General features: G+C 46.5%; 4 protein-coding genes across 4 annotated transcripts in view; 2 read left to right on the top strand and 2 right to left on the bottom strand.

Annotated features, from left to right (window-relative positions):
• kcnt2b (potassium sodium-activated channel subfamily T member 2b) overlaps positions 1 to 10096 on the top strand; it is a 28895-nt gene extending 18799 nt beyond the window's left edge. The window contains exons 15-30 of the mRNA XM_084036788.1: positions 2216 to 2324; positions 2495 to 2551; positions 3485 to 3637; positions 3715 to 3968; positions 4299 to 4623; positions 4697 to 4802; positions 4883 to 5055; positions 5519 to 5590; positions 5727 to 5861; positions 5955 to 6066; positions 6648 to 6749; positions 6842 to 6925; positions 7025 to 7153; positions 7850 to 8195; positions 8602 to 8686; positions 8780 to 10096. Coding sequence (XP_083892914.1) covers positions 2216 to 2324; positions 2495 to 2551; positions 3485 to 3637; positions 3715 to 3968; positions 4299 to 4623; positions 4697 to 4802; positions 4883 to 5055; positions 5519 to 5590; positions 5727 to 5861; positions 5955 to 6066; positions 6648 to 6749; positions 6842 to 6925; positions 7025 to 7153; positions 7850 to 8195; positions 8602 to 8686; positions 8780 to 8897 — 2360 coding nt within the window. The 3' untranslated portion in view covers positions 8898 to 10096. The remainder of the gene's footprint in view (positions 1 to 2215; positions 2325 to 2494; positions 2552 to 3484; positions 3638 to 3714; positions 3969 to 4298; positions 4624 to 4696; positions 4803 to 4882; positions 5056 to 5518; positions 5591 to 5726; positions 5862 to 5954; positions 6067 to 6647; positions 6750 to 6841; positions 6926 to 7024; positions 7154 to 7849; positions 8196 to 8601; positions 8687 to 8779) is intronic.
• A 978-nt stretch (positions 10097 to 11074) lies between these two features.
• Positions 11075 to 13905, top strand: LOC311030792 (C-signal-like; the record flags this gene model as incomplete). The annotated part of the gene is made up of 6 exons (XM_084036783.1): positions 11075 to 11218; positions 12584 to 12638; positions 12741 to 12928; positions 13004 to 13165; positions 13245 to 13355; positions 13792 to 13905. The coding sequence occupies 6 exons, from the start codon at positions 11075 to 11077 to the stop codon at positions 13903 to 13905; spliced, it is 774 nt and encodes a 257-aa protein (XP_083892909.1).
• Positions 13416 to 16848, bottom strand: LOC311030790 (E3 ubiquitin-protein ligase TRIM39-like). The gene is made up of 6 exons (XM_084036781.1): positions 15781 to 16848; positions 15486 to 15581; positions 14981 to 15211; positions 14880 to 14902; positions 14675 to 14793; positions 13416 to 14568 (listed from the first exon to the last, which is right to left on the bottom strand). The coding sequence occupies exons 1-6, from the start codon at positions 16303 to 16305 to the stop codon at positions 14009 to 14011; spliced, it is 1554 nt and encodes a 517-aa protein (XP_083892907.1). The 5' UTR covers positions 16306 to 16848; the 3' UTR covers positions 13416 to 14008.
• A 126-nt stretch (positions 16849 to 16974) lies between these two features.
• Positions 16975 to 20082, bottom strand: gipc1 (GIPC PDZ domain containing family, member 1). Its single transcript, XM_084036782.1, has 6 exons — positions 19772 to 20082; positions 19509 to 19694; positions 19232 to 19412; positions 18900 to 19012; positions 18716 to 18797; positions 16975 to 18612 (listed from the first exon to the last, which is right to left on the bottom strand). Exons 1-6 carry the CDS (start codon positions 20069 to 20071, stop codon positions 18461 to 18463), a joined length of 1014 nt encoding a protein of 337 aa, XP_083892908.1. The 5' UTR covers positions 20072 to 20082; the 3' UTR covers positions 16975 to 18460.
• Positions 20083 to 20577: the final 495 nt, after the last annotated feature.

Raw genomic sequence — 20577 nt, 5'->3', positions numbered from 1 at the left:
CCAATCAGCACGCAGTAACAAGGACATTACTGTAAGTACAGATTCCATGTTTACTTAGAATAAGCCCACTAAGTGCTAGTGTGGTGGGAGGCATCACTGAGCAAGACATGCAAGGTTTCATTTGATCTACGGCTTAATAACAGCTCGGTGTTCATTAGAAAATGCACGTCGGTGTGACGCTGCAGCAGAGGAAACCCCCACGTGTGGCTGGAGTAACCACACAGAATGCGGTGCGGGGTGTCCATTGATTATATCCTCAGTTTATGTTGCGATAGCCCGCCGCCCTCCTGAGCGCGGCTCATTGTAGCGGCACAGCGTTGACAGCGGCTCACTCATACAAACAATCACAGCTCGCTGATTTAATTAGCTCGACCGGCGGACCCGTGGTCAGGTCCTAATTGCGCTCCTGCAGAGGGTGCAAATAACTGCATGCACACATATCTGCACACAGGCTTTAATAGCAATCTATGATAGATAAATAGATGGGTGCAAAGACCTTGATCTTCTTAGTGAGAGGGACAGAGAGCGTGTGTGTGTGTGTGTGTGTGTGTGTGTGTGTGTGTGTGTGTGTGTGTGTGTGTGTGTGTGTGCGTGGGCGTACAGTGTTTTAAGGTCTGTAATTGGTTTCTCTCCTGGTCTGGGACCAGGCACTTGAAGGATGGAGGGCTGAGCAGTAAACAGAGAGGGAAGATGGGAAGTGACAGGATCAAGAAGAATATTGGATGTTGGAGAAAAGACTCAATTTGCTGCATGACTAATGTGTTTGTGCTTCGGGAGCTGGAGATGTGTCGATGTGTCAGACAGACAGAGAGAGTGGAAAGATGCAACATCAGTGTTTCTGTCTTTTTGGGGCTTTCTGACGCCCATCAAGGCTTCTGTTTCAAAACAACCTGGCAGGCTGACTCTGTATGTGTGTGTGTGTGTGTGTGTGTGTGCGAGCTGCATTATGACGTACTGTTCCGGAGCCAAGAGAACATTGGGAGTTCAACAGAGGATCCGCAAATCAGCAGTTTTAATTGCCGTGTCGCTCACCTGCTCAGCTTCACGCACACACAAACCCTGATCCACGTATTAAAAAAAAACGCATTTACATCTCAGCTGGCTCGCTGATTGAGTCCGGCGCTTCTCGTCATGGCTCCGATGTTCGTCGCCAATTATTTCCTAATACGGGAGCACACGTTGTGCTCTTAGGACCCGGGCTCGACATTGTTGGTAAACAAGGCAGCTCTAATATGGCTGTGTGCTCATCACTGAAGATAATGCAATCAAGAATTACACAGCGGGGGGAAATGGATGCTCCCTGCGCCTGCCGATTGCACTCACTGCAAACATGAATCGCTCTGTTGGTTTTTCCTTAGAAAGAGGAGGCTGAGTGGCAACAGGTAAACGAGGAGACGGTCATCGGTGTTTGTTCAGTTCGGTCTGGTTGGCTCACGGACGGGGCTGCGTTATGTCCTGGATGGTGGGATTGAAAGGTGGTTTCATAAGGCGGACACTGAATCACTACTTCAATCTCTCTTCTATAGGTTTCACATCACGTAGATTATATATATATATAATTTATTGTTTCTGTATTGTGTGTTGTTGAAGGGAGTAGTCACTTTAGACCACTTTTTGAAGGTCTGAGGTGAAGGATGAGGAGGCTTCACTTGTATTTTGTGGTTATTTTTATACACAGCATTTTGCATTTTGATATTTTTTTTGCCTTGCTACAACCTCTGCAGATGAAACTGCAATCTGAATTGGCTAAATATCACAAGGAAAATCTTTTGTTGTTAAATTGTTACCAGAGGTGTCAAAATTACAGACATTCTGTACTCAAGTAGAAGTACAGATACTTGTGTTTAAAAACACTAGTAGTAGAAGTACTGATTCTTTATTCAAGTAAAAGTGAAAGAGTACGGGCTCTGAAATGTACTCAAAGTAAAAAGCATCCCTATAATCTATCTACTGGCTGTTTCTTTGCAAGGCTTACTGAATATTGCGTCATATTAATAAGAAAAAAAATCAATAATCCCCCTGACATGCATTAAAACTGAAGTAACAACCCTGTTTTGAAGTTGAAAATTACAGATATTTGTTTTAAAATGTAAGCCAAATGTGTCAGAATACTTAGTATCATAGTATTTGTACTTCATTGCCTCCCACCTCTGCTGTTACTTATGTGTATTGCTGACCTCGGTCACTTTGCCCTTCTTGTTTTCTGTGTCTGCAGATCATGTCGTGTGTGAAGAGGAGTTTAAGTACGCCATGCTGGCTTTAAACTGTGTGTGCCCCGGTACCTCCACTCTCATCACTCTATTGATCCACTCCTCCAGAGGACAGTGAGTTCACCTGCTCCCCCCATCCCCCCCCCCTCACCCCCCCTCACTAACCCTCCCGCTGTGTGATTGTTCACGGTACCGTCTTGACAGTCAAAACATACAGTAGATACAGTGGATGGAAGCGAGACGCTTCCCGTCTCCTCACCGTCACTCAACTTTGTTTTTGTCAGAACGGCACCCCAAGAGGCCTCCAAGCAACGTGTAGGAGCCTTTCAAGCCCTCAACAGGTAGAGTTCATCTGATCTGTATTCACACCGGAGGAGTGCCGTAGTATCCAAAATCCTCTGTCATCTTCCATAGGGAGCACTGTGGAGTCTGTGGGGAGTGGAAATGGTGTGATTTAGAAACTGTGTTTCTTTGCTTCCTCAGCTTCAGCCCATCTCTTAATGCTTAAGTGACTGTAAAAAAAAGCACCAGAATGCAAATTGTCTGATGCACATTATGGCCTTTTAGCAGAACTACACCAGTGATTAAAATGTGTTTTTGTTGTTGTTGAGGTTGATGTGCTGCAAAAAATCAATACTTTTTTTCCTGTAACTCTTATAAATAGGATATCCAGACACATTTAGGGAAGAAGCACAAACATGACTTGTTCCTTGTTTGGGAAAACGCAAAGGAAACACTAATTCAAAAGCTTGTGTCTGATGGGTGCATCGTTGAATAGCAGGGTGTTTCATAATTATGCTTCTATATCTGGACTCGATGCCATTTCGGTTTATTGGCTGTGACGATGGAACAAGATTCGCCCTCCTCCTCCCCTGCCTTACACTTAGTCCCTGTAAACTGCAAATTTGCTATACCACTTGTTTATATAATGCAGTCACCCACGTTCACACTGCCCCCGCACCTTTGCTTCATGCATCACCTCTTTAGCCTCCACGTCTACACCCATATCCCCCAGAGGGAAACGTTGTCCACTTAACTCTATGAATGTGCACACGTGGGACCCTTTTGTTGTGACAGGATGTGTCCTTGTGTACATCTGCGCGCTGATTGAAGTATTGATCAGCAGCTCTCCGACAGAGATGTTACTTTTGAAACCCTGAGTGGAAGAAATCTTCATGTGTGGCCTTGGCGCTGAGCGGATGCTTTTGAGTTACGCGTTCTAAAGGTCAATCTTCCCCCCACATGGCTAATCAATCCTGCCTCTTCTGTCTCAGGGAGGGCGGTGCATGTTCGGCAGACCAATGGCACCGGACCTACCGCCGCTGCTCGGCCAATGAGGTGCATCACATCCGCCTGGAGGAAAGCAAATTCTTCGGGGAATACCAGGGCAAGAGTTTCACCTTTGCCTCCTTTCATGCTCACAAAAAGTAAGTCATAATGTGAAGAAGTCAAGATATGCGAAACCTTGCGCTGTTCAGAGCTGACCTTATCTTTGCTGCTGCAGGTACGGAGTATGTTTGATCGGAGTGCGCAGGTTGGACACCACCAACATCCTGCTGAACCCTGGTCCCTGCCACATCATGGGGGCCTCTGACACATGCTTTTACATCAATATCTCCAAGGAGGAGAACTCCGCGTTTGTCAGGGGCCACAGGGAGCCATCGTGGGGCAGCGCGGGAGGAAATACCAGGGGAGTGCACCAAACAATCTACCACGGACTCACCCGCCTGCCAGTCCACAGCATCATCGCCAGCATGGGTCAGTCACATGTGCACGGTGTAACATTTAGACGCTGACCTTCTGTCTGCAGTTTCTATGTTAAACCTGTCATGAAACTGTCTTAGATAGCAGCACAGACTCAGCGGTAAGGAGTATGCAGAGCTCACATTAGAAACCGACCTGGCTGATTGGCAAACATGCATAGCTTTTTCTCCGTGTGATTTTAAGTCCCACTTGATAAGAGCAACTGCCAAATGAACAGACATGTTGGATGCTGTGCTTTTACAAACACACCACCTGGTGGACAGCAGTGGAACTGTACAGCTCATTTGTGTTTGTGATCACTGTGGCTGTGTGTGTCCGTTACAGGCACCGTGGCCATCGACCTGCAGGACTCCAGCGACAGCAGCCCGGAAGGCCAGGAGCCGGGGAGCGCCGTCTTGGGCGGCGGGAGAGGAAGCAGGAGCAGCTCCAGGGTGGAGATGGGCGGCACCAACACGTTGGCCCTGCCCGCCATGGGGGAGTCGGCCGAGGAGAGGCGGCACAGCATCGCCCCCGTCCTGGAGCTGGTGGACGGCGTGAACAACCCCACCTTCGACCTGCTCGGAGACCAGTCGGAGGACGAGGGAGGAGAGGAGGGCAAGGAGGATAGCGACAGGGACGAGAGTGCCCACTGGTGGGGTCGACACTGCGAGTACGTCACGAAGAGGATGCTTGAAATCTTTGTTGTAAACTTGTTCAAAGGTAACTCTGGGCTTGTGCTACAGGTGGGTGAAGGGATACCCGCTGAACTCTCCGTACATCGGCAGCTCGCCCGCGCTGTGCCACCTTCTTCAAGAAAAGATGCCTTTCTGCTGCCTGCGTATGGATAAGGTACGGGATCCTCTCACGCTCTCACTTTTACAAGTACACATTAGTCGTCATCCTCCATGACCACTCTCCTTCTCCCCTAGGCATGTCACCACACCCTTTTTGAGGACGCCCGCTGTTACGGCTTCAAAAACAAACTGATCATCGTGTCCGCGGAGAGCGCCGGAAACGGCCTGTACAACTTCATCGTGCCTCTGCGGGCCTACTACCGTCCCAGGAAGGAGCTCAACCCCATCGTGTTGCTCCTGGAGAGCATGTGAGAACACATCCATGTCATTTAGTGTTTTTTTTTGCTGCGAGCACAACGGCTACGCTACAAATCTGGCTTGCACAGAATGGCAAAATGGGTTCCTCCTTAAATAGACGGTGGAGGAAAATAAGGGAGCTATTTAAGGCCACCGTAAACATGATTTGTGAGATGCCGAATGCTTTCAGGACAGAGCGCACCTCAATCCTGTGTCGTGTATTGTGGTTGGTACACAAACGCAGTAAGCCAAATGAGAGCGGAATCCAATAAAAAGGCAATAAAATGCTGAGTCACTCCAGTGTAGTGCCGTTATTTTCAGCTTTCTCTGCAGGCAGTTTGGCTGCGTTGTATTTTTCAGCCTGAGTGAGGGGGGGGGGGGTCTGTCTCTGTGGGGACGTCCCCCCTTCATCAAGGCACATATAAATCTCTACTGGTAGGAATCTCAAGTATATTTGTTTTTTGATTGGTTCAGACCCGAGGCAGACTTCCTGGAGGCAATCTGTTGGTTCCCCATGGTGTTCTACACAGTAGGCTCCATCGACAAGTAAGCTCCACGCTGGTTTCTTTATGCATCTTTTCCAATCTTCTCCTTTTTCCCTGAATCTTTATTTATGCAAATGACTTACTCTTTGATATTTACTCCCCCATCCCCCCCTACCCGCATGTCCTTCCCTCCACAGTCTGGACAGTTTGCTGCGATGTGGAGTTACCTTTGCCGACACTATGGTGGTGGTCGACAAAGAGAGCTCCATGATCGCGGAGGAGGACTACATGGCTGACGCGAAGACCATTGTCAACGTCCAGACCCTCTTCAGGTCTGCTTTGCCCAAACGTGCTTTCTAATCTCACATACGATTTTTAAAGTGAGCAGCTTTTTTTTTGTTGACCCACTATTCTGTCTCTATCAGACTGTTTCCAGCTCTCAGTATCATCACAGAGCTCACCCACCCAGCCAACATGCGCTTTATGCAATTCAAGGTCAAAGACCACTACTCTCTGGCCCTGTCCAAACTGGAAAAGGTAAAAGCTTCATACACTCTGTCATTTTCCTCAACCCAGACATCAGAGGCCATAATAAAAAAAAAGGACTGACTGTATTTCATTATGAAAGCCTTATTTTATTGTGTATTTCCATTGTTGCTCTCTGTGTAGCTAATGTGCAGCTTATGAATTCCCCCTCTGGGCATCAATAATATTTATCAAAAAATGAATAAATGAATAACTTGTGACATCACATGGTCAAATCTATTTCAATCCGGAATTAACGTTATTATGAGAAAACCGATTTATAGCAGTGTTGCCTCAAAGCGGGAGGGACCTCTGGTGACTTTCCAGCCTTTTATTTGTTTGGGAAATGCATGTTTGTGCATGTTTTCCTTGGGATTTTCTAGCTCAATCCCACTGCAAACTCGTAACTTCTGGAGCCCTAAATGTCGTGCACATCGAGTCCAGAACACGCTGAACTGGATGCTTGACTCAGGGCCGATGACGGTGCTTACAAACTGCCTGGGTTTGAGAAACTTCCATGACATCATCTCATGTCTACCAAGACTAGTGTAATCAGGGGGAAATCTGTGTGTTTGTGTGTGTTTGATCTGTAGAAGGAAAGGGAGAAGGGGTCCAACCTGGTGTTTATGTTCCGCCTGCCCTTCTCTGCAGGGAAGGTGTTCAGCGTCAGCATGCTGGACACTCTCCTCTACCAGGTATCTCAAACACAAACCCTTTGCTCCGATCAAAATCCCAAATAAAATGTCAAATATGATCTATTTCGGTTGACTTGTTGCTCTCCTGCCAGTCATTTGTGAAGGACTACATGATTTCCATCACCAGGCTGCTGCTGGGTTTAGACTCCATGCCTGGCTCAGGCTTCCTTTGTGCCGTAAGTATCTGGACACAAACGGCTTGAATCCAGCCTGGTTGGACTGTGAAGGGGCCTTGAGGCAGATTATTATCTTTTCTTTTTTTTGTTGTTTTCTAGATGAAAATCACAGAGGATGACCTCTGGATCCGCACCTACGGCAGGCTCTACCAGAAACTGTGCTCCTCCACGGGAGACATTCCCATCGGCATCTACCGAACAGAGGCACACAAGCTTCCAGTCTCTGAGGTGAGCTGCTGCTGTTAATAGCTACTCGGTCTCTGGTTTAAATCTCTGTAAAGGCTGGAACAATCGAGCAAGACACTTAAAATGACAAGCTTCCACCCTAAATCCCTGTTAGCAGCCCCTAGAGGCCATAATGTTCATTACAATCACTATACAAAAGAGTTGATGATACTGATGATACCTAAACCCTGCCTGTTGCAATGCTAAAGATATAAAGAGAGGAAAGGTCCAGAATAAAATATCATGGATAAAACTCTCTCTTACTTTTCTAAAATTCTCTTGACTGAAACCCTCAATCTTCTGATTTCAGTTACAACAATGTCACTATTTCTTTCATTAAGTATAAAACATTGACAAATGAAAAATGTGAAGCATTTCATTTAAGTAGATCAATCTGATTAAGAGATGAAAATATGTGATGTGTAAAAGTAATAAAAGAAACAGCCTTGCATATTCAGACAAATCTACATATTAGACATTATGCGGTGACAATTGACAATTTAAAGACTAGGGGTGCGGTGGATCTGATCTTACACAAAAGATGCTTAAGAATGTCTTATTATTCATTTTATGCAAGATCTTATCTTGTTCATCATTCATTTATAGAATGAAAGAAATGATCTAATCCTCTTCTTCCAATCAGAGAGACTTAATGAAATCTGTGCGATAGGAAGGAAATGAAAGGTTTACGTGTCCCAGTCCCAGGTATCCATCACGGTGGAGGACTACGAGGACACCAGAGAACCCAGGGAGCCCCTGTTGTCCCGGACCGGCGCTCACCGTAACAGCACCTCCTCGGAGCCCGTCTCCACCTCCTCCCACTCCTCGGACCACCCGCTGCTCAGGAGGAAAAGCATGCAGTGGGCCCGGCGGCTGAGCCGGAAGGGGGGCCGGGGCTCCGCTGGGGCCAAGGGGGGTCCGGGCAGCGCGGCAGAGAGGATCAACCAGCAGAGACTGACCCTGTTCAGGCGCTCTGAGAGGCAGGAACTTAACGCCCTGGTGAAAACGAGGATGAAACACTTGGGCCTTTCTCCGACTGGATTCAGTACGTCTATGTAGTTGATATATATGAATGTGTAGCGTTTCTACATTTTATTTAAGTATTTCCATTAACAATATTATATGTTGTAACATGACTTGCAGGGGCACATCTTTTTGCATTATGAATACTTTCATAATACTTGCTGTACTGACATTTTACTGTGCTATAATTAGTATAATAGTTTCTTGAATGCTGGTAGACTTCCTGTAATAATGTAGTATTAATATTGTTGTGTCGGTACTTTTAATTGAGGAAAATATCTGAGTGCTTCTTCCACATCTGTTCGTGTTGCTCGTGTCTATTTTTGTGACTCACAGTAACGAAGCCTCTATGCTGCGCGTGCATCCTGCTGTATATCCTGTGCCTGTTTTATTTCCTGCATCACTCACCTCTTTTCTTCCTGCGCCAGATGGGATGACGGATCAAGGGAACAGACTGTCGTATATCCTCATCAACCCCTCTCCAGACACCAGACTGGAGGTGCACGATGTCGTGTGAGTACACGGTGCCAAATGGAACAGCGCTGTCAAATTAACACCGCGTGAAAACGTTTACCGGATCCCCACTGTCTTGTGCCCCGCCTGCAGGTACCTGATCAGACCAGACCCCCTCTCGCTGGTACCCAATCAGGGGAGCAGCAGAAAGTGCAGCGCTGGGATCTCGGAGAGCCACAGGTTCGATACGCAGGACAGCACCCATCTGTGAGGGACAAAAAAAGAAAAGAAAGGAGAGAAAAAAAAGACAAATATACTGTCAGAGCACTGCCAGAGAGGAGACGCTACAACACACTCTTGAGAGGGAAGAAGAAATGGTGAGATGGAAAGAAGGGATGCGACCAGATGGCACACGGCCCTTTTGTTTCTTCCACGTTTCAGTCACGGTGAACTGATAGGTGCCGGTCTTGCATGGACCTTTTCTATAACGATGGGAATGTTTTATTTATGCACCTTTCTATTTTCAAAGCGGAGACCTGCGGACACAGAAGTGCATTTAATGAAAAAAAAAAAAACTGTGTATTTATATCCGTGTATGTGCATGTTATGTACTGCATCATGTATGTGCAGTGTGTGTGTGTGTGTGTGTGGTGTGTGTATGTTCAAATGTGCGAATGAATGTGCACGTGTGCTCACGGATCAGAGCGAGACACTGCCAACTTGATCAGGATGGCGGGAGGAAATGCTGCCGGGCGAAAGTCAAGGGATGTATTTTCATGTCCTTTTCTATGTCGTAGGTGTGTTTTGTCAGACTTAATGTTGTTTGACGTATTTGAAAGTGACACTACAGTGCACACATCCCTTTTTTTTTTTTTTTTTTTTGGCCTTTTTGAAACTTTTTACCTCTTGCTTACACGGTCAAAGGCACACATATGTTTTATCCTCACCAGCAGCGGAGGAATCCAAAGAGCACCGATCTCGATAGTTGACATAAGTAGATGGACGGCGTGCATCGTTGTCCGAAGTACGTTATATCCACTTTGACAGGAAATTAGTTTGCTAACGAATAATTCAAATCTATAATACAATTTGGTTCACAGGCACACAAAAAATGTCATTTCTCTGGAACCAAGTGAAAATATGCCAATAGAGTGAGATCATTCTGCTTGTTTATCATCTTATTTCATAGATTTTTTTTTTATTTTATTTTATTTTTTAAGAAATTTTAGATTTTAATCTGTGATAGTAAAGTACATTGACTGTTGGGTGGACATTTCCGCTGCTCGTTTACCAAGGATTTGCAAGCCCCTGTAAATCTTGTGTCAGAAATGCTGAATGCGCCGTTTCACACAGGAACTGTGCAGCCATGTGGTGGAAATGCTAACCTGCATCCCTGCCAACGCCACTGCTGTAGCTTTAGTGCCAATATAACAGATGAAAATATGTATATATTAAAGTCAGTCATTATAACTTGCCATTGCTTTATTGCTTTTGTGGTGTCATTTTGTGAAACTCTAACCAGACTCTTCCCTTGTTAGATTCGTAAATGTAGTATGTAAAAAAACACTTTTACATAAGCTTTTATTTGTATTTGCCAAATATAATTCATTAACTGTTATTCCTCAGGCTCACCACACCAAATACTGCTGCATAAGATAAGATACGCTTCTAATGATCCCTAGAGGGGGACTTTTGTTGTAGTAGCAGAATGGATGATAGAAATGACTACAGATAAAGAGATCTGTTGGTTCGCAGAGATTCGGACAGCCAGGGAGGGGAGGGAGATGATCGCACTGGTCGTGAGGTGGGGGGACAGAGAGTGTCCAAAGAAGAGGGGAGTGAGGACATCAGGATGGAGGAGGCTTCTTCAGTAGGCATGATGGAGAATTGTTCTGTGGATGGTAGTGAGGAAAGAACAGTTGAGGAGAGAATGAGGGATTTCAGGTTGCGGCGGGTGGTGACAGTTCGAGGCGTAGAGGGGAGGGACGTGGTGGACTTCATGCATCCAACAATGGAGAAGTCATCGGAAAAATGACTTCCTTAGAAGGAGCTCAGTGGAAGCAGAATAGTGAAGAGGAATGGCCTGCAGGCAGGGCTGGGTGCTGTTGGGAGTACTGGAGTCTAACAGCACAACTCTGATCTTTCCCTGATCTCCAGAGGGCCTTGTGGGTCCTTGTGTTACATCAATGACTCCATGTCTGACAAACACTGTTTGGTGAATGTGTGGACACAATGGATATTTGGTTTGGCATTGTTCCTTTGCTCTAAGCTAACGTGAAATGAAGCCCTCCTGCATGTGTAAATATTTGCACAGCATCATTTGCTTCTTTTTAAAAAAAAAAATTTTGTGCCGGCTAGACATGGGTGTGGCCATGCTTAAGACTCTAAATTCCACAGAAGCTTAATAAAAGAGGTCAGACGGAGAAGTGCATAATGAGGCAGAGGAAAATGGCAGCTCAACCAGTCAGCGTGCTGATCACGGGAGCTAACAGAGGACTGGGCCTGGAGATGGTTCGGCAAATGGTGGAGGCCCCCAGTCCGGTGAGACTGCTGTTCGCCTGTTGCAGGGACCCAAATGGACCCAGAGCTGAGGTGAGTCTTTAAAATGCTCACTCAAGTATGAGTCGTACTCAATAGAATGCATTATTTTAGAATAAAATATATGACTGGATTATCAATAGTGATGCATTTTGTAGCTGGTGAAGGTGGCATTCATTAATTACTTCTTATACTGCTGGATAGTTAAACCCTTTAATATATCTTAATGCAAGTTTGGCTATTTGACTCTAAAATTAAAGCCCTGGTCTACGATTTGAAAGGTTTGAAAAAAAAGCACCCCCCAATCCAACACACACACACACACACACCCCTCCCCTCTGTTTTCCTTAATCCCTCCCCTCCGAGCTGGTATCATCATCCCCTCGGAGCCTCCCATGAAGCACACACCCCCTCCAGGCTAACGTCTCCGTCAAACAAATACTGCAGAGACAGAAATAGTTTCGACACCATCTAATAACACAAAAACAAACTAGGCAGCTTTCACAGTCATAAGCCAGCATCGGCATGAAAGTTATCTGTGTCACAACATCCACAACAAAAACAAAAGAGTTCCATGGCTCTCAAGTTTTTAACTTAGTTCAGAGTGAGATTTTGGCTAACCGGCGCCGCCTCCCGCAAGCTCTCGAAAAATCGTTTAAACTGACCGTTGTCGATCTAAAATAAAGATAGATTCAGCAACTGCATAGCTTATTTCACGCATGCATAAAATGTTTTCAGAAACACATTTCAGTGAACAATTTGCGTAAAATAAGAGAACATTTTTTTTCAATTTTCCTGGTAATTTGTCTGCATGAGAAATACTAGATGTGGCGTGTGAACAGGTTGAAATGCGTGTGACTTGAGAGCCCTGCAGTTCAACAGAAACGCCGCTGTATCAGCATCGCTCTTCAGATATCTTCACGGAGCTTTCGCCACCGTTCAAATGATGACCCGAGGTTTACTTGGGTTTGGGCCCTCTTTACGTCGTTTGTTTCTGTCTTTTCAGTGACAGACTTTCTCTTTCTTTCAGCCTTTGCCGAGGCCGCTTGCTACCGCCGCTCTGCTTTCCCTCCATACCTGAACTGCTCAGGGCAACAAGCGTCTTGTCCGCTCGTAGTTTCAGATGGCTACTATTGGATCAATTTTGGCTCAAATGTCAAATCTTTCAAATCGTAGACCAGAGCTTTAAGTGTAGAAAACTGTAAATACTCAAAGTATAAGTATCTCAGAACATTGGTCGTTTTGGTGTTAGTCAGTTAATATTTCATTTTATTCATGCTGAATGACTTATTTCCCCAAAAAATGATAAATACACAATTAAAAGTACTGCTTTTGAGTTGTTGGTTGAGAAACTAAGTTTTACTGATCTGTCAATTAAAACCAACTAATCGATTAGTCGACTAATCGGTGTGTTTACAGGCTTTGCGGACACTGGCAAAGAAGCATCCCAACAACATCTCCGTCATCCATCTGGGTACTCTCTCTCTCTCCTTATTAAACCCCCATGTCCACTCACTCATATGCATAACACATGGCTCTGATATTGTCTGACATTGGTTCTCCCTCTGTCTGTCAGACGCCGATGACCTTTGTAGCATTAAACAGTGTGCCCGGCAGGTGGGCTCTCGGCTCGGGTCAGGGGGTCTCAACCTGCTGATCAACAACGCGGGCGTGTTGGTCAAAGCCAGCGTGCAGGAGACCAGTCCCGAGGACATGCACGCTTCCTTCAGCACCAACGTCGTGGGCCCTTTGAGCATCATCAAAGTAAGGGGGGGAGTTAATAATGTAGCGCACTGAACGTTTCCCACGTCGCTGACTCTCCTGCTGACCCGTCATTAGGAGTTCCTGCCTCACCTCCGCGCTGCGGCCGAGGCCAGCGGGGAGCCGGGGATGTCCAGCAGCAAAGCAGCCGTCGTCAACATCTCCACGCATCTGGCTTCGATGGAGCGCGTTAACGAGTTGTATGCCTACGTCCCCGCCGTCGCCTACCGCGTCAGCAAGGTGAGCGGCAGCCCGTTCACGATTACGTCGTGTTTCATTGGAGACGTGCAACCCCCGTCACTCCCCTTCTCCTCCCCAGGCAGCTCTGAACATGCTGACGCGGTGCGCTGCGGAGGAGCTGAAGGAGGATCAGATCCTCTTCTCCGTGCTGCACCCCGGCTGGGTGCGCACCGACATGGGTGGACCGCAGGTGAGTCAGCAGTTTTCATGTATGGAAAAGAAAAGTGTCGAGGACTGAATTATGGTTCACTTTTTTTTTTATTGACGATATTAACATCAAGTTGCAGGTCAAGATTTTGGTATTCAAAACTGAGTTTCATCCAATATAGGCTATCTGAATACCAGAGGTGTTACACAAAGCAGGATTAACGAATTAGACAGGTACCTGGACTGAGAAATACTATAATAAAACAATATACATGGGACAGATTTGCAACATTTAACTGTTCCTCAAGTGAACCCCCATGATTGCTGATGTCCTGCATGCTCCAGACCCCCTGATCCCCCTGTTGAAGATCTCTGAGATATGGATCAAATGTGAAAATCTCCCAGCAGGTCAGGATGGAAAAACGGCAGCTCACGTTTAGTGTGATCCTTCATGTTAACGTTGTGTTTCTTACCACCAGGGGGAGCTTGACGCTCTGGAGAGTGTGCAGGGGATGCTCAGCGTGATGGCCTCCCTGACTGAGAAGCAGAATGGAGCCTTCCTGGATTATAAGGGCAACTCCCTCCCCTGGTAGCTTCAAACAACCACTCCATAAACTGCAGCCAATAACTACATGAACCCAAGTTAAATAAACCCATACTTGTTCTAATGACTTCATCATTTTTTTCTCCTTCAAATCACCATGTGGCACTGTTCCACACAGCCACCTTAGCGGGGCAGATCTTAAGCGGGTTGGGGTTATTCCCATTGATGTTGGCTCCAGGGCAGAAGAAGGGGAACATCTTCTCAGTGAAGACGTCGGTGAACGCGTAGATGGGCGTCATGCTGATGGGGTTGGAGAAGGTCACCTCTCCGGAGTCGTAGTCCAGCTGCACCCTGACTCGTGTCAGCTCTCCCTGCGGATGCAGCGGGGTGCTGGGCCTCGTCATCGCCGCGTACTCGCCCTCGTAGTGCGAGATCATCCAAAAGCCGCCCTCGGGACAGCCCGAAATGCGGCCTTTCCTGTCGACGGAGCCCTTGGCCACCCCGAGCATCCAGTCCGACTTGCCGCCCACCTCCACCTCCCAGGCGTGGCGGCCCGAAGTGAAGCCCTCTGTGCCGAGCAGGAACACGAAGTGGCCGAAACGCTCGGGGTTGTCCGGGAGCTTCTGGAGGCATCCGCTGTTGGTGGCACGGGTCAGGTCTGAGGAGAGGGACAGCCAGGAGTAGGCGGTGTTGGGGTCCAGGGTGATGGGTGCTGAACGGGGAACAGACAAGACATCAGTGGTTTTGTTAAATAGGAAAACTTTTAAAAACAAGGCCAAACTATTGACCAACACATGCTTCAAAATAACTGTGCTTACTGTACTGAACCAGCTCCGCCATCTTCTCCCACACATGGTACTTGAGGGAACTTAAATGCTTGCCCACATTCATAAGAGCACCCCACACCTTTTCTGGATCATTTTTTGGGATCTGCACTCTGTGAGGAAAAAAAATACAAAATACTGAACAACTAGCAATCTGAATCTGGTACACAGACTAGACGCAGCAGATGATGATTGTTACCTTTTCTTTGTGTTGGCATAATTCTGAAATCAAGAGGAAAAGAGGGCGTTACAGACGGTTTGCGTGGTCAGATGAACTCATACATTTATAAAAAGGCTCACCTTGAGGAAGAGGGCGTCACTGGAAGCGATCTCATTCTCGACGGCAATGACGGCGTGCGAGAAGGTGAGGATCCCTCTGGTGATGCCGTCAGACTTCTTCTTCACCAGCTCTTTCTTCTCCTCATGCTCCTGCTGCAGGGCGGCCAGCCGAGCCGTCTCCTCCTTCTGCAGGAACTCCCGCAGCTGCTCAAACTCCTCTTTGATCTGCTTCTCTGTGGCCTGAGTCTGGTCCTAGCACACGGGGAAATGTAGTGAATACAATAATGTGATCCATTTATTCCTCTGTATCTACATCCCCTCAGGGATTGAGATTAAACTGGTTGTGTGCATTTTGAATATACACACACAGCAGTATATATTGTGCTTTAAATGTTTTCCAAAATAGGAGTCTTTTCTGAGACCTTGGCTGACATGTTTACACACTAACAATCTGGCAGTGCGTGGCTCAGTTTCCGTCACAGTGACACGAGCGGGGCATGCTGGTCCTCTTTGTGTTTGTTGATACCTTGATGTGCACAGTTGTGTCATCATACTCCTGCTTCGACTCGTACAGGCAACGCAGGTGCTTCTTCAGAGGAATCAGATCTTTCTTCAGCTCTGCCTAAAGGGTGAGCGGGATAGAAAGTGCCAAAAACATCAGACATTGTGCAGAAAAACAATCCAATTTGGCAGAAAAAAAAAGATCATTCTGTCACAGATTTAAATGGGAAACGTTTCTAAGTGAGTGCATTTCCACCAATGATTGAACACATGCTGTCTGGATAAAAACCATAAACTACTACGAAACAAGAGCCCGTTACCTTGAGGTCCTGTGCTCCCTCTTCCAGGGGACACACTCTGTGTCCCTGGTGCTTCTTGGAGGTGTGACACACACAACATAGGGCTTCAAAGTCATCCAGACAGAAGAGCTTGAGAACTTCCCCGTGTGCAATGCACTTCACCTCCTCTTGCTCCCCAGTCCCGTCGGCCCCAGCTCCAGCTAAGGCCACGCTGCGATCCTGCTCCCTCAGGAAGGTGTCGGCCACGTTCTTCAGCGCCAGGCTGACGGTGGGCTCCGTCAAGGAGCACTTCCTCCTGCAGATGGGACACTCGCGCCTGGCCTTCTTCTTGTTCCAGAACTGCTGCAGACAGGCTCGGCAGAAGCTGTGGCTGCACTTGAGCACCACGGGCTCCTTGAAGATCTCACAGCAGACGGGACAAGACAGCTCCTCTTCCAGCACGGAGCCCGAGCGTGAAGAAACAGCCCGCGGTCGGAGGGCAGAAGCTACCTTGGGGCTCTGGAAGAAGGAAAGTTTCTGAGAGGAAGCACGAGGGCGCGATGCCATGATTCCAGTTGGCGGGGAGGCTGATTTTTTTTTATATATATAGCTGCAGTTTATTGCAGAAAATACACAGTGAGGAAGAATAGCTCCTCTCTGGATGCAGCGTCCTCAGAGTAATCTGGGCTCTGTTTATGAGCCACCAGGGTTATAGATCAACAGGGACTTGAGGAACAGGTTTACCTCACTTGTAGTAAATACAGGACATGTAACCACCCCTCATCCACCAGCTACAACAGAGCTCTGTGAACCAGGCAGACTCAGGCTGAACGAAAAAAGGCATGTTTCTTTAAAAAAAACAACGAAAAAAAACAAGAATGTGGCTGAAAGTACTGCAACATTTATAGTCTAAAAATACTGCAGTGGGTATTTAGTGTTGAACTGGGACAAAGGCCTGGATGTGACCCTGCTGAGTTTGACCAGCGCTATCAAGTTTACATAGGTGTATCTTATTACATTACCTCAGATGGACATAGGTGAGAAGAAACAAATACACACCCAGGGGTGGCTTCTGGGCTCAGGATCACAGCATTGTCTCCCGTTTTTTAAACAGCAGAAAGTCTGTTAGACAATCTGATCTACATAAACATGTTCTACTGAATCTCTCAGCTTAAAACTGCAGAGCACCGTGTTGCGTTCAGGAAGGACCAAACAGAAGGAAAACCGCCATGTCGATGTTATTATTGCATTATAATTAGACATTGACAACAGTGTAATAGCCATCAAAATAATGTGTTCTTCTCAGAGTTACAGTGTTCTAGCATCAGTTTCATTACATTTAGATATTCATTAAACTTAACTACAAAATAGCTTCATACATATGGATATACTGAAAAGGTTAACAACCAAAAAAAGTGTTTAAGACATGTGTTCACGCTGAGTAGTTGGTGCAGCATTGCAATGTTTTTCCTCTCTGTGGACAACACGAGTCGCTGCGACACGCGATGGAAGTAGTTTGGTATCATTCTGCTCCAACGACAGGATACTTGACATTTCAATACCACCCACCAGAATGCATACTTCTAACAAAAACGTATAAAATGCATGAAATGAGAAGAAATGAAGGCATTTTGTTTTCAGATTCCTTTTCCTTTCCTTTTTTTTTTTTAACACACAACTGCTCCACCTCATTACGCTCTCTTCTTTAATACTGCCTTCTGTAATGCTTCGAAATAAAGTAGTTGCAACACAAGATCAAATTCTTCATCCATTACACAAACCGTTTTAAAATGGACTTCACATCACTTTATATAAAAACACTAGCTATAAAAAAAATAATTAAGTCAACACCACCCACAAACTTGGAACCAATCTGCTTCTCGTTCTCAACCTTCAAAAAAGGTCAATTAACACTGAATTTCTGTAACAAAGTAAAATGCATGAAAGTAAGACGGGCGTGTTGCAGTTAACTTCATTACAGCATGGAGTGAGTTGAAGTTGAACAAACACCACCGACGTTTTACTCAGTGAGCTGCACGTCACGAAGACTCTTTTGCAACTACTTTTTTTTTTCATTTACCAAAAAAAAAAGACATAAAACCAGCAGAATTCATTATGAAGATAAAAATATACCAGCACATGCATGTAAAACTGATCCGTGACAGCAAGTGGTTCAGTACGTCACTGTAACTCAGGGAGGCCAATGCCTTGTACTGTGCAATACTGTTGCCGCTCACCGGGGTGAGGTGCAGTGCCATCTCTGCTCATGTTGCTTTACAGTGCAGTGCAACACAGTGCCATGTGGAAAATTCACAATTTTAGCCATGATCTACTTAGTGTAAGTCGATGTCCTTCAATTTCTCCCATATTAGAGACTTGTGCTATTCTTGTTCCACTGCCAGCAACTACAACGACGACATGCAGGTTTCATGTGATGCGGTCAGGCGGAATGCTCATCAGCGTGCTTGTAGTTTCTGGAAAAAGCCGGAAGACAAATAAAAGCACTTGGGAAGTCAATACAGTCACCTTCTTCTCCCATTAACTGCCATTATCCTCTGTGTCGAGTCTCCCAAAAGGGTACACTCTAAATTAAAAATAGTAGGGAGTATACAGTGGAATAAAAACAAACTCATGATGGTAGTGTTGCGTTTCCTAGTAATGCTGAATGTTGTGGGGGCCACACACGCATACACGGGATGTTCTGCTCCGTTAGTGTCTGTGGTTACACTCGCCCGACCTTAGCATCTCCAATGGCACCCCAGACGTCAAAAACAAATTCGTCCGGGAAGGCAAAGTCCCCAAGGGTTTCATCTAAAGCCTCGGCAAACTGGTCAGGGTTCTTTTTGTCTTTTCCCAGCTCCACCATGGTTGCCGCTGAGGAGACAGAGAGCAGGCAGAGAAGGTTTAGTGAAGACGAAACAGCAGGCGACACAAATACAATTTCTGACAGCTGTAGAGCCAACGATCACACACTTACCCAGCTCGCTGTCCCTGATGCCCATGTAGCTCTCAAGCAGGTCGTCCACCTTCTCAATTGCCTTTTCCTCAAATGCAGAGGGCTGGAGTGAGAAATGCACAGACTCAGGCAACGCAACAGGATGATATTATCCAAACAGTAAAGAGAACCATTCTTAGTCCACAGGGGTTGTAAAAACACTCACTAGTTCCTCCACAGTAGCAGGCCCTTTGGAGCGCAGCCGCAGAGTTCCTCTGCCGGTCCCCAGCTGAACCCCTGATCCTGACCTGGACCCTCCAGACCGCTGGCCGATCATATCTACGCAGAGAGATAAAACAGAGATCCCTAAACACGTTGCACAGACCTAAAAATCAGGTTTCCTCCTGTTATACACCAGCTTTCACATTACTGAACATCACCAAGAACCAAAATAAGTTGCATGTTGCATAAAATTGTACTGTCACACAATATCGAGGATGTTGGAGCTGAAAAAAACAACAACAACAACAACAATCAGATGACTCCTCCCACACCCACCAAAAGCCTTGAGGGGCTCCACCAGCTTGATGGTGAACTCCTTCCCTTTGGGCAGCTCCTTCAGCATCTTGGCCACCTCATAGTGTCGACACCCGATCAGCCGATGGCCATTGATCGACTCGATCATATCACCCACATTGATGACTTGGATCTGGTGGATGACACTCCCTTCACGGATTCTCTGAAAACAGAACTCAAATAAGTAATCCACCATCCAGCTCGTTATTCTCTCCCTGCGATGTGCAACATATTCACATTTCATATTTTTTTTTCTCACCTTGATGAAGGCATAGCCAGCTCCATTGTCAGTGATGGTCAACCCTAATGCATCCTCTCCTTTGTACACCTCTATTTCCTTTCGCTGTCCTTTAATGTGGGCAAAAATAAAGTCCTCCAGCCCAATTTGACCTCCCAACAGTTTATCCATGTCAACCTTGTGAGTGTTCAGTGTGCAAAACATAACCTGTGGAAGGACATGAAGACACACGTGAGATTCAGCATAGTTCCGCCGCACCCATCACAATAGACAGAGCGACTCACCTCAGACGGCGGTATTCCAAAGGCCTCACCGATCTTGGCATAGAGCTCCCGCACATTACTGAAGCCCTCGATGCGGCCTGTGGGGCTGCCGTGGGCGAGCTGCGTGTGGAAGATGAGGCGAGGTCGCATGCTGCTGTGTGGAGGAGGCAGACCTTCAGAAGTGGCACCTTCTCCCAGCCCGATAACGCCTCCATCTAGGCCATCCATACCTGCCACATTGAGACCTGCGCGGATAGGCTCCGCTTCCTCGTTCTCAACTAAAGGGGATGCCTTCTTCCTTCTTCCCAAACCCAGAGGCATAGTAGTGCTACGAGGAGAGCAGAGGGAGGGGAGGAGGCTGCTCTGAGGAGTTATGCTATGATCCAGACCAACATGCACCCCGAATCAGCTGCGGGTCTGTAGGCTGTTTAACGTTGTGTCACAGTAATAGTGTGGTCCTCCAGACCAGCTTGAAAGTGGTCTCAACCAGGAGCAGAATGGATGTACAAGTCCACACATGAGAGCAGCTTACATAGCTGGATCTGTCAAGTCCAGCAACCTGTAGTGGGGTGGTCTTCAGCTGTAAAACAGAGACAGAAACCCTTTCATTTTCATACATTTACAAAAGCAGCATCCCGGCTAACTCGAAATAGTATATAACGTTGTTTTCAATGTCTTTTTAGTCTTATACCATTTACAATCACGAAAGAAGATAACGTTAGAGCTAATGTTAGCTGCTACATTTTCTACACATCCTTCACTTCTGTCAACTCAAACACCGACAACTCTAGGTAGCTAGCATCTTAGCATGTAGCACCTACAAACGG

Source organism: Eutrigla gurnardus, assembly GCF_963514095.1.
Source record: "Eutrigla gurnardus genome assembly, chromosome: 20".
NCBI classification, from domain to species: domain Eukaryota; kingdom Metazoa; phylum Chordata; class Actinopteri; order Perciformes; family Triglidae; genus Eutrigla; species Eutrigla gurnardus.
The sequence above is the reverse complement of the archived record's forward strand: the minus strand, read 5'-3'. Positions and strand labels throughout refer to the sequence as shown.